Source organism: Lygodium microphyllum, chromosome 5 (assembly GCF_053477565.2).
Source record: "Lygodium microphyllum isolate KBCC chromosome 5, Lygodium_microphyllum_v1.1.10, whole genome shotgun sequence".
Lineage (NCBI taxonomy): Eukaryota > Viridiplantae > Streptophyta > Polypodiopsida > Schizaeales > Lygodiaceae > Lygodium > Lygodium microphyllum.
Window position 1 is genome coordinate 171236103 of NC_141139.1, and position 17413 is coordinate 171253515.

The window sequence follows — 17413 nt, forward strand, 5'->3', positions numbered from 1 at the left end:
TGATTGGGGCTGGTAGATATTGGTTCCAACCATTGAGAGGTTGAGGGAGGAAGGAGGAGCTATTGGGTTAGCTCTGAGATAGGTGATAGTTGATCATGGAGTGTGACAATATAGGGGTAGCAGATTTCCTTCTCCGCCTCAACGAGAGGCAACAATAGAAGGTGTTATAGGTTTCTAGATCTTTCAGCCGTACCATGGAGAAGGGTTTGCAGGCCATCTTGTGGGCTACCCATTGATGCCCTTTGTCCCTTTGTTTGGGTCTCCTATATAAGCATGTTACATGTCACATGTCAATAACTACACCTTTTAATGAACCAATATGACGCTGTTCACATGCAAAATACTAAAGAAATAAAATGTCTTACAGTGAAATGCAAAATAGGATTTGTTCTTATGCTATGAGGGGATTCAAAAGTGGATGCACAATAGAAGTGTTCGGTTGTTCCCAGCTTCATTTCGGCACCTTTAGTAGTTTCACTCATATCTGGTGTTCAGCAGTGTACTACGAGCTCCATGTCAGGAGGATGAAAAATTCACCACTTTACTGAAACATTTCAAATGTTGTGCCAATATGCACAAGATCCTTCTCAGATATCTCTTTCAGTTTTATCCATTGTTGATGATATTTGCTAGAATCTTCTCAACAGTAGCTAACATGTAATCAGTTGATCTAGATGCCACTTTGTTGATTCAACTCTTGTTGCTGGGAATTTTGTGTTTGGTAGTGCCTGCAATCAAATGAATATGGACATCTGTGTTTACCCTTTGTGCTGCTATACCGTTGCTTTTGGATACCTTGCAGAAAAAGTGTCATGGAGGTCTAACCATAACTTTCTAATTTGTCTCAGTTGTAGATAAATTTGCTTCATCATGACGAAATTGTGGATTAAGGAGATTCCTTGGGTTGAACATTATTTACAGGAGTAATGGTTTGCACCTCCTTTTGTTATGGAGGTCTAACCATAACTTTCTAATTTGTCTTAGTTGTAGATTAATTGGCTCTATTGTGACTAGATTGTGGATTAAGTAGATGGTTAGGGTCGAACATTTTTTATGTGGATGATTTCTTCCAGACCATAAGCATATAAATGAGGTGGTCCTTATTCTTTTGGCTTATCTTTTTAAGAATTACAATTCCTCAATTTGCATCACTGTTACTATTGTAGATTTTTGGTCACATTATAATAAATAATATTTTGGTATTGATCTGTGAAAAAGGCTAGTAAGATTTTGATTGAACTGTACTGTGTCTTTCACTGTGGTGCATTTGCATGCTTGTAACATAGGTACACAACAGTTATAGATTGATACTTTGCCTTGCTGTGTGCAGCTTATGGATATGCTAGTGCTGGATGGTGAGATAGAAGAGACTGTGAGCACAGGCACTGGCCCATTTTCTGCTTTCCCTCCAGTAAGTATCCTATCCTTTATGTCTGTGTATAAGAAATTTTTCTTATTTCTCTAAAATTTAATGCCCTGCAAACCCCTTCTTTAGATGTCACAGCTCACAAGATTTATTGTTTGACTCAAGCTATTCAAAAGCAAACAAATGACTTGAACCCTCATATGACTGACATAACCTTCCTTTGTTGTTGATTCACTTGTTGCCTGAAGGCTTTGCTTGCTTGTGCCATTTAAGAAAACTCCTGACGGAAAATGTGATAATTATTTTTATGGGAACTTCAATTGCTATACAAATCCAGATGCAATAAAGCTGAAATCAGCTTTATTGTTGTTGCCTTGGCCACCAATGGTTACTTCCCTCGTGATTCTCAGGTTGCTCCTGCTATGCCTGTGTACTCTCTCTACCATGGGGTATCTGCTCGTCTCGCGATGCTAACTTCGCTTGTGAGTCTCAGATTGTTCCTGCTGTACCTGTGTACACTCTACCATGGGTATAAGTCCCTACCATGGGTATTAGTTTAATCTACGTTAGTCAGAAGAGGATCTTGAATCTTCCTGATGAGAACCTGGGTCATAAAAAACAGTGGCAGTGCATATGATCTGTTCTTTTGCGTTTTTGCAAAGCTGTAAGCAAATTTCTGCAGACGGAAGGCATGATACGTGTCCCAAAACTTGGTATATACAAAGGTAATACTTCCTCTTTGTGGTGCTCCCACTTTATTTTTTCATGTGTTGTGCATCAGAGGGTCTCATCAAAACCCTTCAGGAAACTGTTGGAAAATGCTCTGTGGATCACGTTACGGTAGTCACAATCACTCATTTCTGTTATTCAAGATGCATTTATTACCTCAGGGATTATCTCCAATATGCCAAGACCATCTTATGTGATATGATATGAAGGGCTTGCTCTTATTGTTTGCAAAAGCATCATCATTATCTAGTTATTCTCATGTTGAATTTCCTCACTGTTTGTCAGTGTCCATAGTGCAGGTAGGTATACTCGTGTAGAAAATAAAGTCAATATTCTCGTAGAGCTCAGCATGGAAGCTCATCAAATAAGAATTTGTTAACATCCATTAGAACGATGCTAAATGGGTTAAGAAGTATGATTATGCTCTTTATAGGCGTGTGTTAGTGACCATTGGTTCTATAATCTATTACCATGTGTCATGATCTGACACCATGGTCACCAGGATCATCTCATTTACTTTTGAGGTTTTCCAACTTACATAGTATCAGAGTAGAGGTGCTCTCAGAGCTAAAGATCCTCATTCCCCATGAAGAGCACAGGTTGCGGGGAGCGACAAGTCCATTGTCAACTCAGATTCTTATACTCCAGTCCATTGTAACATCTTGGAGGACTGTGTTACACTCCCTCCCACCCTCCCATTATAAATTTTCCACAATGCTATTATGGCTTTTCTGAGTTTATCCATTGCTAGTGTTTGCTGTACACATTGCTGTCTTGAGTACATAGGTGCTCTTAGAGCTAAAGATCCGCATTCTCCATGAAGAACAGAGGTTGCAGAGAGCAACAAGACCACTGTCAACTCAGATTCCTAAGAGCATTGTGTTTCACTCCCTCCGGCCTTCCCACTATAGGTGTGCCACATTGGTGTTTTGGCTTCTTCCCCTTAGGTTGCAACACGGACCATTGGGTGCTTCTGTTGCAACAAGTTACAAGCCATGTCACTCCACCACATCTTGTCATCATCGACCCATTGGTTCCTATCCCACCCAGAGTGTAGTGCCCACTGCCTTCTTGAAGGCACTTTTGTGCCAACTCTTTGCTTTGGGTGACAAAACTTGCTTTGTCTATTGAAGTGCTATGCTCAAGGCATAAGGTGCTCAAGATGTACACTGAGCCTTTTCGAGCATATTGAGGCATAGATAATGAGCCCTTGCAGATGACACTTGGTAATGCTACCCAAAATAGGTTACAAAGTATATGAATAGGACGATATGAAAGGATGATGAGTATGCTATCTAACGTTGTTCTGACTCCAGGATTTTGGGCTGAGGCTTTGGCAACTGTTGTATGTTTGAAAAATAGGTCATCTAATACTACTCTGGATGCTGGCATTTTTGAAGAGCCATGGTTGGGCAAAAAATTCTCTTATGATGACTTAAGAGTATTTAGATGTGAAGCTTATGTGCATGTTCCAAAGGAAAGGTGCAACAAGTTAGAGCCAAAATCCACCAAATGCATTTTTTTGGGCTATGGACAAAGTGGTGAGATGGGTTATTACCTTTGGGATCCGAAAGGTAAAAAAATTGTCCATAGTAATAACACGATCTTCAATGAAAAGAAGATGTGTAAGCAGCCTTTTCAAGAAGTGGAAACAAGAAGTGTTACTTTTTAGGATACAGTGTCATTTGTTATTTTGCAGTGTGGGGCAAGTGCTAGTGCACTAAGTGTATGTAAAGAGAGCATAGTTGATACTTCTATGGTGAGTAGGAAGAAGGGAGATCTATTGAGCAGCAAATTGAGAGTCCTATGTTGCCTCGACAAGAAAGAGTAGAGACTAAAACTCTCACTTCAAGTCAGCCCATTGTGCTATGTAGATCTACTCGTATCCCTTGTTCCCTTAAGAGATTTCAGCCTAGGATTGACCATGTGATGCTAATAGATTGTGGGGAGCTATCTTGTTATAAAGAGGCTATGATTTGTGATGATAAACTTAAGTTGGAGCTAGCTATGGAGTCTGAAATGGATTTCATTATGAAGAATTAGACTTGGAAGTTGGTTCCTTTGCCAAAGTAATGAGTACATGTCAAATCTTGGCAAGAAGCATTGGGAAGTGGTGAAATGTATCTTGAGAGGTACTCAAGTGGTACAAGAGATGCGTGCAATATGCTTTGGGAGTGTTGTAGTGGTGTACTTGGGTACATAGATGCTGACCATGTAGAGAATATTGATAATAGAGAGTCAACCATAGGATATGCTTAAGTCTTACCTTGTATGGTGGTGCAATCTCATGGATGTCTCCTTTATAGAAACATGTGGTATTATCTACTATTGAAGTTGAGTATGTTGCAGCCCCATAGAGACATGCAAAGAAGTCATATGCTTACTTGTCTAATTGGAGACTTGGGCCTTGGCAAAGACATGCCATTGTTGCACAATGATAGTCAGAGTGCCATCATGTTGGCAAATAATTTTGTGTTTCATGTGAAAACTAGGCACATAGAAGTGAGGCAACACATTATTTGTTAGATGCTCAAGGATAAGCAAGATGGGATTGTCATAGTTTATATTGATGATAACCTTGTAGACTTTCTCACCAAGAGTTTGCCCTTCAAAAATTTTACACATTGTGGGGAGTTGATGGGCATTGGGCGAGGGTACCTCATGCACATTTATGCCATGATTCTCTTATTCTTTTCTCTCTCTTAAAAGCACTTGGGTCTTTAAGTGGGAGGTTGTTGGGTTAAAGGCTAATGTGGTTGGGTAGCCATCTTACTCACTAACCCTAACTATACATATATACAATCACTCTTTATTCTTTGAATGATAAGGCAATAAGGTGTTGCTTGCAATAGAGCTATTGGAGACACCACAAATACAGTCTATTCTCTCTCTCTGTGCGAGCTCGAGTCCGAGATAGAAGAACACTACATATGCAGGTGCCTAGCGTACTATGAGATCTACGGATGCTTCCACTACCTGTTCAGAGAAGGATTCGGACCACTCTCCAGAGTGATGGATTTCAAGGACCAGAGATGCCTTGGGCTCTTCCTGCTGGAAATACGGCGCCACAGATACCACCTCCTCTGGACCTTAGAGCAGAGACAGTGAGCCGCCCAACGCCTACTCACATAATTCTATTGAGAGCCAACTACCATCCCCACCCCTAAGCCCCCACCAGCCCCACTGACCTCCCGGCCATGGGGGACCACCCTAGCCATAGCCACGGCAAGAAGCAAAGCTTGGCGCCCATACCCAACCAGTCCCCACCATTGCAAGAGGCACATGTCGAGGATATAAGGGATACTACGTTGCCGCCGGAGGGCCTTGCCCTGGCGATTCAGCCTCTCGATGTTGGATAGACCCATGCAGGACTTCGTATCTAGTGCAACCTTGCAAACCAGCGACCACGACTTGTAGTGCACCAGCAGATGACCAGATGGAGTTAAGGAGTAAAAGTGACCAGGTCGACTAGAAGACAAGCGGACGCTTCAACGGGACCAATAGGCGCTAACGAGCGTGCAACAAGAGTCAAACGGGCAGCTGTTGACGAGGGTTCCTGCATTACGCGAGACTGACGGGTCAAGCTATGGGTGTAACTTGCGACTACTGACGGGCGCGCGAAACCTGCGACTGCTGACGAGCGCAACCTGCAGCGTGCGTGATTGATGGGCGGAAGGACAAGTCGTAACTGGCAGGTCAACGGACCTCGTCACGTCATCTTTTTTGGGCCACAAATTTTTTTTTTTTCCTTCAAAATTCTGTTGGAATTTCCCCTTGGCTTGATGGGAGTTCGCACGTGCAAGCACAAAGTTCAGATTTGTGTATATTTATGCCTAAAAATTTGGGGCTTTTCAGATTGAGTGCTGCTCATGCAAAATTGAGGCATCTGCGTCAAAAATTGCAGACATTGTGTGTGTTTGAATTGGGGATTTCTCCAAATTTACTGAAATTTTACTCATTCGAGTGAAATTTCTCAACATTGGACCCATAAAATTTGGGGCTTTTGCTGTATTGGTGAAATTTTGTTCAGCTGAGTTAGATTGGTTGACATTGGTGCACAATTGGATGTCCTCCATGCTACCACACCAATTTAGCAAGCATTTGCCATTCTCATTTATCTCTATTGGAACTTGAATGGATTTGTGATTAGTGAAGCTCCAGCCTCTCACTCTCTCCTCTTTCTTGCACCCTATCAAGGCTCAAGCCTCTCCCATCCCCTCTCTCTCACTCTTGTTCTTTCAACTTTACCCCAAACCTCTCTCTCTCTTTCAAGTTCAACTTTCAAGTTTCAAGAGTCAAGACTCGAGCATCTCACACACTCTCTCTCGCGTAAACAAATCCTTACTTGTACCCTAACATATAAATTCATTTTATTTTGTGTACCGTGACGAGCTAGTACACTCACCCTGGGATTCTCTCACTCTCACACTCAACACTGCTATTGCTTCACTTCTGTCTTGCATTCCCATTGCGCACTCATCCCAACATATAGGCCTAGCAGAATAGTTTACTTTGTGTGAACTATGCTCTTATGTCACAGATTCTTCATGATAGTGAACCTACTACAGTTGAGGAGTCTCTTGTACAGGATATTTGGCGTCAAGTCATGTAGGAGTAGCTTGATTCTATTGAGCGTAATCAGACTTGGGAGTTGGTTGTGTGTCTCTCAAACTAGAAGGTGTTAGATGTGAAGTGGGTCTAGAAGACCAAGTACCTTGTAGGTGGTTCCTTTTACAAGCATAAAGCTAGGCTTGTTGCCAAGGGTTTTGCTCAATGGGTAGGGTTGGCTTATTTTGAGACTATTACACCTACGGCTCGGATGTCTACTATTCGGGTTATTTTGGCTCTTGCAGCCCACCACCGCTGGCCTGTTTATCAGATGGACGTAAAGTCTACCTTTTTGAATGATGGTGTCCTTGAGGAGGAGTTTTATGTTTCACAACCTCTTGGTTTTCTTGTGTAGGGGAAGGAAGACCATGTCTACAAATTGCCGAAGGCCCTCTATGGCATGAAGCAAGCTCCTAGAGCTTGGTACCAGAGGATTGATCGCTTCTTTATTTAGAGTGGTTTCCATTTATCAACTCACGAGCCCAACTTACACTTCCAGGTTGAGGGTGACAGGTGTGTTTTGCTTACCTTTTATGCAGATGATCTCATCGTGATAGAGAGCCATACTTAGGAGGTTGATTGTACTTCGAAGATTTTGCAAAAGGAGTTTAACATGACGGATCTAGGGATCTTTCATTTCTTCCTTGGATTGGAGATTTATCAGATGGCATAGAGCATTTTTGTTTCGTAGCACAGGTACATTTTTTAGCTTCTCTTGGAGTTTGATATGGCCAATTGTCGGCCTATTTCATGCCCCATGGATCCAAAGTCCAAGCTTTTGGTAGTAGGAGTTTCCCTTTCAGATACCACTTGTTATAGGTGTCTTGTTAGCTCCCTCATGGGGCTTATTCACACACGACTAGATATTTCTTTTGTTGTGGCTCTTTTGTCTTCTTTCATGAAGACTCCCACTTAGGAGCATTGGAGTGCAGCCTTGTGCATTCTTCGTTATTTGTAGGGGACTCGGTCCTACGGGATCATGTATGGAGAGGGGGGTTACTCTCTTTGGTTGGAGTGATTTTGACTAGGTAGGTGGTGTGGATTCACAAACATCCACTATAGATAATGCCTTTTCCTTTGGATTGGACGTGATCTCGTGGAGCAGTAAGAAGCAACCTACTGTGGCCCTTTTTTCTACAAAGACACAGTATCATGCCTTATGTTCTGCAGCTATGGAGGTGGTTTGGCTTCGCTGCATGTTGGCAGAGATTGGCTTTCATCAGCCATGACCTACGGAGCTGTGGGTGGACAACCAAAGTGCTCTAGCTCTGTCTAGGAACCATGTGTTTCATACTTGCACGAAGCACATCGAGGTTCAGTACCACTATGTTCGAGATCAGATCGTGGATTGGGAGTTGGCACGGTAGCCTATTGTCCCATGGAGGACAACGCAACGAATCCCTTCACGAAGCCTTTGTTCAAGGCTTCTCTGCTTCAATACATGAGGTTGTTGGGTCTGTAGGGACCGGTTAGGCACGGAGATCGAGACGGACAGTCATTGCGTGCACTGAGAGAGAGAGAGAGAGTGAGATAGGGCAGAGTAGAGAGTGAGCACGTCTGTAGGTACAATGACGAGTGAGTACCTTTAGGTTTTTAGATAGATATGTATGTGTAAGTACAAGTGCTAAGGGTGTGTTCACACCCGAGCACATTTAAAAGGCACAAGGCCTTTATTCCCAACAACCTCCCACCTAAAGGCAATGTGCCTTAAGAGGAGAAAAGAATCAGCTAAGTCTAGGTATGTACAAGCTGAAATACATATATCTATCCAACTCCCATCATCTGTCGGCAATGAGCAAACCGCTTTGCTGGAAGACCCTTTGTGAGAAGGTCTGTAGGGTTATCATCTGTATGCACTTTGACAAGCTCAATGCTCTTGCTGTGAAATACATCTCTAATGAAGTGATACTTCACCTGTATGTGCTTTGTCTTTGCATGAAAGACAGGATTCGGTGCTAGCATGATAGCACTCTGACTATCACAATGGAGAATATGTAACTTTGAGATGCCAAGCTCTTCTACCAGATGTGAAAGCCATAAAGCCTCCTTGCATGCCTTAGTGGCAGCCACATACTCTGCCTTTATAGTAGACAATGCAACACACTTTTGTAGCCTGGAGATCCAGGAGACTGCTCCTCCTATGAAAGTAAACACATACCTAGAAGTGGACTTCCTGCAGTCCGCATAACCAGTATAGTCTGCATCCGTAAAGCCAACAACAGATGCCTTTTGCTTTCCAAAGCAGATGCACAACTCCTTTGTGCCTTTGAGTTATCTCATAATACCTTTCACTGCATCCCAATGCTTCTTGCTAGGGGTTGCCATGTATCTGCTAACCACTCCCACTGCAAAGGCAATGTCAGGACGTGTAGCAACCATAGCATACATCAAACTGCCAACAGCTGAAGCATATGGTATCTTGGCCATTTCAGTCTTCTCATCATCAGATGTAGGGCTGTCTTGTGCACTAAGTTTCACTTATGGAGGCAATGGAATTCCAATTGTTTTCCCCCCCTCCATATTGAAACACTGCAAAACTTTGGAGATATACTCCTGCTGAGATAGATAGAGTAAGCCTTTCGATCTATCTCTGAGTATTCACATGCCAAGAATGTGATTTTCATCACCAAGATCCTTCATGTCAAAGCTGGCATGAAGACTTTGCTTCAATGAATCCAAGGCATGAGTATCCCTGCTAGCAACCAACATGTCATCAACATATAAAACCAAGATAATTTGGCTGCCATCTGCTGCCTTCTTGGTGTACAAGCAGTGATCCACTTGACTTCTATGAAAGCCTTGGGACTGCATGAATATATTCAACTTATGATACCATTCTCTTGGTGCTTGTTTCAACCCATACAAACTCCTTTTGAGTTTACATACCATTTTTTCTTTCCCTTTTTCAACAAACCCTTCAGGCTGCTGCATATATATGTCTTCATGTAGATCACCATGTAAAAACGAGTCTTTACATCCATTTGTATGAGCTCCATATCCTCAACTGCAACCAAGCCCAAAAGGGTTCTCAATGTAGTCATCTTGACTATAGGAGGGAAACTCTAATCAAAGTCAATTCCATGTTCCTGCTTGTACCCCTTTGCAACCAATCTTGCTTTGTACTTTGGTGAGGAACAAGAAATGACATTCATCTTGTAAACCCATTTGCGTGGAAGGGTTTTCTGTCCTTTAGGAAATTGCACCAAGTCCCAACTGCCATTTTTTTCAAGAGATTCCATCTCTGATAGCATAGCTTTATACCATTTCTTACTTTCCTGTCTGTCCATTGCTTCCTTGAAGCAAGACGGTTCACCACAGTCTATTAACATGACATAATCAGCCACATTAATTGCACTAGGAACAAACCTGTCAGGTTGTCTTGTAGCCCTAGACGATCTCCTAACCCAATGGTCATTGTTTGCTGGCTGTTCCTGCAAATTTCCATTTTCAGCATGCTATCCTGGCATTTCAGCCTACAAATCAGCATTAACAGCTTGCTGTCCTGGCTGTTCCTGCACATGTAATGACTCATTTTCATGGGCAATAGCTGGCTGATCATTTCCAACATCATTTCCTGCATTTACAGGTTCATTTACAGCAGGTATTTGTTGCTCTACAATGGACACATTTTGCTGAAGGTATTTCTTCCCAGAATACAACCCTACGGACCTCCTCAGTATTTTTGGGTTGTTTGTGTACGCGATCTTCCCGGAAGATAATGTCCTTGCTGCGTACTACTTTCCTTTTCTCGGGATCTCACAATTTATACCCCATTTCACCCTCGTCACCATATCCTAGGAAAATGCATTTATAGGACTTTGGCTGAAGTTTGCTGTGTTTTTCTTTACGAATGTGCACAAAAGCCTCACAGCCAAACATTTTCAGATGAGCATATGAAGGTGGCTTGCCCGACCACGCTTCTTGGGAAACTCCAAAAGACCTGTTTGGTGACCGATTAATCAAGTGAACGGCTGTCATAACAGCCTCTGCCCAAAAACCATGGGGTAATGTAGCATGAGACAGCATCGTACGGACCTTATCTTGTATGGTCCGATTCATACTCTCTGCAACTCCATTTTGGGGTGGATTATGAGGGGCAGTGAGCTTCCGCTTTATCCCTTTGCTGTCACAAAATGCCTGAAAGGCCTTGGACACATATTTCCCACCATTGTCAGAGCGAAGACACTTAAGTGTCTTATTTGTTTGATTTTTAGCCAATGCCAAGAATTTTTTAAACTTATCAAGCACTTCATCCTTGCTACCCCATACTGTCCGCGTGGCATCATCGACAAAGGTGAAAATATTTCTTTCTCCCTAAAGATAATCCTAGCATTTGACATGCTTCGAATGTACTAGCTTTAGAGGAGAAGATTTCAAAGAAAGAGATTTTTTATGTGACGTCTGTGCATGTTTGCCATAAATGCAATGATCAGAATGCTCAAAATCAATATAACGAAGACAAGGCAAGTAATCCAAACGAGAAAGCACTTTTATTCCTTTTTGACTTACGTATCCCAACCGGCCATGCCACAAAGAAACGCTTGGCTGCTGGGTCACGGGAACAACATGGTCATGCACACGAGATACATGAAGTGGATACAAAGTATCACTCTTGCAACCTCTGGCAATAACCCTAGATCCCTTACAGATCTTCCACTTTCCATCACCAAAGGTGGTATGTAAACCATCATCATCTAGCTGCCTTGTGCTAATCAAGCTCTTCTTGAGCTGAGGTACATGCCGTACATGCTGAAGTGTAGAGACAGAGGCATGCTGAAACTGTAACTGCACACTGCCAATACCTGGAATCTCACATGCATAGTTGTCCCCAAGATAGACAACACCATGTCGACCCCCTGTATAGGTGGAAAACCACTCAGATGAGGGGTGACATGAAAGGATGCACCTGAATCAAGAATCTAGGTATGCATGTCATCATCTGTATCTGTAAGTAAAGCATGTGCACGAAAGTGTGAAGAGACAAAGAGTACGTCACTCCCACTGTCATTGTTATGAGTGACTGCATTCACCTCTTCAATTTTTACACTGCTCTTCTTAGGCTGACTATCCTTCTTCTCTTTCTTGCTATCATCTGTCTTTTTGCCTTTTCCTTTCTCTTTCTTTCATTTGTAGCAGTCACGTTTAAAGTGACCCTTCTTGCCACAGTGATGACATTCAACATCTTTGCCACGTGATTTACTGTGTTCCTTGCTAACAGCAGACACACACACTCTTCAGTCTTCAGTCTTCCCTTTGCAAGTGCATACTCTTAACACTCCAAGTCTTTGTGCTTGGTACTGCCATTGTTATCAGCTTGATCCGGCACCTTGAGTGGCCCTTTGGGCTGCGTGCAAGGATTGATCAATCCATCATTGTATCAACACGCTTCTTCAGTTAGTGCAATATTCTTCCCTCAAATCTGTGTGTGTGTGTGTGTGTTCGTGTTTCTCTTTCGTTACACACTCATAGAATCAACCCCTTGGAAAGTCTCTCTAGCATAGCCTGTATTGATAAGATCCCAATAGCTCACAAATAAGGACTTATCTAGTCCATCTTCCCTTGGACACTTGCGTGAGGGTAGTGCCCCAAGTGCCTCCTCCAATTCCCTTGTAAAATGAGCCATCAAATGTTTGCTTATCCTATCTATAACCACCTGTTCGGTGCTCAATCAAACTTGTCTCTCTCATATCGAGGGGGCCTAGTGGTGGATCCTAGTAGGGATGTGTAGTACTGTGTGGCCACTTGTCTCACCTCCAAAGGGCCCTATGGAACATCAGCTGTTCCGAGTCTCCGAACATGCTATCTAGAGTGTTTAGGCCCTGTTTTGTGAAAAAAATCCCTATTAACCTTATCGTCTGACTGAGTCCAAAAAGTTGTTCTCGCATGGAATATGTAATCCAATCTAGCTTCCTTCATGGCATCAATCTCTGTTGTAGCAATATGCATCCTCTTGGCTGTCCATCTGCATCCTGGTTGTCTCTCCTCCTCCCTTTGCAAGGTTGCTAGTGATGCTCTAGTGGCTCTTTTCTTCTCTAGAGGGCTCTGTCTCCTCCTTGTGGTCTCCTCTCTGAAGAAGGAACTAATCTCTTGTGGGTTGCCATCCAAGTCATTAGCTGCGTGTCCAGCTGAGAAGTGCACATTTCCAGGAGCCCCGCACCAAGGGGTGGCTCTTTGATACTCTAGTCACTCCAGCACTGATGTATGGAGCAGCTATATGGGGGCCAGGCCTTGCCGATTATGTATGGACATTGATGGAGAGACCTCAGGTGATCATGATATCTAGATTGATTCGCAGCAAGGCCTCAGTCCCACATGACATTGTGCGAGCAGAGCTTGCCACACCGCCCATGCTAGTCGAGGCATTATTTCAGACAGTCTGCTTCCTACACAGATTTCAGGATATGGACAGAGATCGCATTGCATACAGAGCATATATGGCATCTCAGGAGATGGCTCGAGCGGGGGATACCACATCATGGTATGCACAGACTAGAGCTTGGTTTGACAGACATGGGCTGGACATTGATAGACTCCCACCTCTTCTATATGATACTCAGGCTCCCACTTACACCCTCTCTCTCTCTGAGAGGAACAGAGTCATCAGACAGGAGATATTGCATATTTATATATAGAGGACATGGGTCAGCCCTGCACAGCCACTGCCATCGAAGATGGCACATTATTATATACAGTTCTTGAGCATATCAGAGCAGGGATTCATAGAGATTTCAAGATATATGCAGATCTATATGCCACATCGATTGAGAGTTCTTATTGGACAGCTCAGGGTATCATCACATCAGCTTATGATTGAAAGTGGCAAAGCCAGTGGCATCCCACGGGAGGAGAGGATATGCCCCCTTTGCAGATCAGAGGTGGAGAGTGAGGAGCATTTTGTTCTCAGATGCCCGGCATACTCAGAGTTGAGATTTAGATACACATTGAGCAGCTCACTTCAGGGATGTATGACTGATATGGATCAGAGATCATTTGGCCGTTTTCTGGGAGAGGCATGGCACATCAGAGAGTAGAGCACACAGCGGGTCCCAGTCAGAGAGGGGCCTACCCAGACGACTATTGCACAGTTCTTTCAGACAGACAGAGTGAGAGCTACTGTACCAGCCTCCAGCCAGACCTCCGGGCTCACATTACAGCAGGCTGAGGACCAGCGTACCCGATGCCGCACGAGGATCCGTGGGTTTCGGACCCCACAGCCACACCGACAGGAGATCCGGAGGATTCTTGATCTACATCGACAGCAGACTGAGATCCGACGACACTCGACACATTGGATCTCAGATCTCCAATTTGCTCTTTCTCCACCGCCGATGTACCACATCCTGCATCCAGGAGGGATCACCTGCTATTAGCGACTTCGACGACTGCTACTACATCCCAGGATAGTATATCTCCCTGCATCTGTTACATATACACATCGCACCACTTTATCACAGCCGACAGTTGTTCCCCTATCACAGCCGACATTTGTTCCCCTTTTGTAGCCATTATTTGGAGTACCAGGCTACATACGCACATACACATACACGACACTTATCACACTCACAGCACCGTATCTTCAGTTTCCAGTTTTTAGCTTTTCATTCAGCACTTTTATTTTGGATAGCTGGACCTCATTAGTTGTATCACAGTTTGTCTCATAGGCCAGTTTTGGTCTTTAGAAGACGTTAATATAACTTTCTTTCTTTTCTTTCTCTCTCTCTCAGATCGTCCTTATAGAATAAGTGCTCTGGATCCTGACACAGGATAGCAGTAGGACGATGATGGAAATGGGGGATGGACAGCTGGTGTGGAGTCATGATATCAAGGGGATGATTGTGGGAATGACCATGATTTCCTTTTCTGAGCCCATTTTCCCACTGAAATGACAGAAATTCATAATTAGTTAGTTTCAAAATAGAAAATCTTTCAAAATAGAAAGCTTGCAAAGAGCTACCATGCAGGAAGATCAAGGAGAATATAACCACGACACAGATGTTTCAGAAGAATATGCTTCTATGCTTCTGACAAAAATATTTGTTGTCTTTGTTCTGACTGGTAGAGAACTCTGGTGAGAGAGCTCCTAATTTCCTGTATACAGGGGCTGTAGGACTAGTCAAGTTTAACTTAAAGGAGGATGGGTCTTACCCACCCAATGCTTTCGCTGTCCAGTCTTCTTTTTGTTAGTAACATAGGAATAATAAGCTGTTAAGCAAACAAGGACTCTTAAAGCAATACATAGAGAGACAATGCGCACGTGGCTGTGCGATATTGTTTCTTTATTATGTTGTTGGAAAGAATTTAATGAGAAGCAAGCATTAAAGAATGCTACTTATTCCTGGACTCATTTCTTGAGTGTAATGTTGAATTTGTGCAGGACACTGTGTTGTATCGAGGCTCACAAAGTCGGTTTTCTGAATCTTCAGCCTTCACCAGTATTCCTTGTGGAGTTTGTCCTGTATGAGCCGACACTACTTCAATGGCAACTTTTGTTTTGTTTTATTTAAGCTTGTGTAATTGTTTTATGGAGTTATTCTGATTGAGCTTGGGATTCGCAGGTTTTGCATGAGTGCACAGACAATGGTCTCATTTCTCCCAAAACTTGTGTTTATTTCCAAAATTGGTTGAAATTTTAATTGAAGGTGAAGTGTACACACACACACACACACACACACTCTCTCTCTCTCTCTCTCTCTCTCTCTCTCTCTCTCCATCTTATAACCCTTGCATGTGTGATCATGCAGAGAGGTTCCGATTTTGAAGGCAAAGTGAGAACACAATGATTTTTTAAAAGATTAAGCTCAATTTGGATGAGGTAGATTTAAACCTGCTGCTGCCACTTCACTACCGCATTTTCCCAGGCAAGGTTCTCAGCTTCTTTTCTCGAGGAGCTCTGTTCTTCTTCCATATAGACACTGAGCTGCCATCTACTGTATGCAGTTAGCTCATCCAGGCAAAATACACAAGCCTCTTGGCCAAACTAAAGGATCATTTGACTATATTAGAAGGAAACAGGAGGTGCAGATCTGGAGAAAGGCCCCAATATTCTAAGATTGAAATGTAAGTAATAGATGTTGAATTATTATGACAATGACCTGCCCATACTCCATACAAAGGGTTGGTCATTTTAATGTCTGAGACATCAAGTCTAAAATTGCTTGCAAGGATCAAAGGTGTGAACTTGCATTAAATGTCCAATGCGTACTTTTTGTGCTCAAACTTGTCACTACATGAGCTTCCCATGTTTGAAATGCTTAATTTTAATAGTGGAGGCAGTAAAGGTCCTAACGGATCTTGTTGAATTTTATCTGCCTTACTAGATCTAGGTAACACTTTCCTTTTTGTCACAACAAAAGTGCATTTAAACTCTTTCTGGATATTTTGTTGTGAATGTTACTAAAGATCAGTATCTCCTTATTCCTGTATGATGAACTCTCATAGAGTACTCACAAGGAGGTGCTATCCCCTTTCAAACATCGGCATGGGTAGAACGCATGCTTGTGACCAAATGTTGGCCACACATACATGCCCTTGCCAAGAGTGTCCTGAAAGGGTAAGAGCCACAATTCATGTTGGGCAACCTATTTCTGCTCATCAAAGGCTTGTGCTTCTCGTGTTCTCAAAAGAGACATTCTTTGTTTGCAAGACATGCAAATGTTTTGAGAAGTGTGTAATCCTAATGAACAATGAATATTCTTACTTGAACATTCATGGGTTGAGGTCAACTAGGCGTTGCTTGGAATATTATGGCATTTGCAGCTCTTTGAAAGGACTTCCAAACAAAGATTCTTAATTTAAAGAAATTGATCCTCCTCTTTTGCTGACCTTAATTTGTAGCTCATGCATTCTCAAATTTTTGAATACCCAAACACTGTTGTCTTCTTCATTCTTAGAGAAAACAAAGATTTCATTATAGAATGTACGGTGAAATTCCATGGCAATGGCATGATAATTGTGTGTATCATGTGTTTAACACTAAGTTGACACATTTCTGTAGACCAAAAGACATCAACATAGACACAACTTCGTAGCCTTTATAATCCATCTTAAGAACATGATTTAGTACCACATGCATATCATGTTTTAAAGTCATGAGGCTCAAGGTAGTTGCATTAGATAACTTATTTAAGATGTCATGAAAGTGTGGAATTATAAGTAAATCAAGGTTATGGCCTTATTGAAAACTGTATTGTTAATATGCATGCTATATATATGTTCAATATCTCCTCTTGTGAGCTAACTACAAGCCTATTTGCCGGCAATGAAGAGCATGGAAATCTTTTATTGTAGCTCGTGTATGTATCACGTGCCCCCTTTTAATGTTGCATGTTAACTTTCAAGTTTTTTAGATAATGAACGAGTAACAAAATTAGTTTGAAATGTCAAGTGTTTTGGGAGGAACTTGTCTATGCATTGCATGCTAAAAAGAAGATTATTGCACGGACCTAATAACCTCTTGATCAAGAGGGTTTGTGCCCATATGTAATTTAGAGTTTGCTTGCAATCATTATTCACTTTCTATGGATGGTTTGTGCACATAGGTAACCTTAATCAAGAGGGTTTGTGCAAATAGGTAATTTAGAGTTTGCTTGCAATTATTATTCATACTTTCTATAATTTACTTAGGAGCAAAGTCACGTCTCTTTATTTATTTATTCACTTAAAAATAGAATACAAGTGGATTAGTTTTTCAATTTGGATTAAGACACTTGG

At 42.3% G+C, this 17413-nt stretch overlaps 1 protein-coding gene across 4 annotated transcripts in view; it reads left to right on the forward strand.

Annotated features, from left to right (window-relative positions):
• Window positions 1-16428, forward strand: part of LOC148036691 (uncharacterized) — a 60661-nt gene extending 44233 nt beyond the window's left edge. The window contains exons 8-12 of one of the 4 annotated variants that reach the window (XR_015690976.1): window positions 1331-1411; window positions 15078-15158; window positions 15259-15342; window positions 15445-15561; window positions 15641-16421. Coding sequence is in view for 2 of the 4 variants with exons in the window: in XM_087678742.1 (XP_087534868.1) it covers window positions 1331-1411; window positions 15078-15158; window positions 15259-15336 (240 nt within the window). In the remaining 2 variants the exon portion in view is untranslated. Of the gene's footprint in view, window positions 1-1330; window positions 1412-1776; window positions 2092-15077; window positions 15159-15258; window positions 15343-15444 lie in introns of those variants that run through there. The other 3 variants (XM_087678742.1, XR_015690977.1, XM_087678743.1) reach the window with 3 other exon arrangements.
• Window positions 16429-17413: the final 985 nt, after the last annotated feature.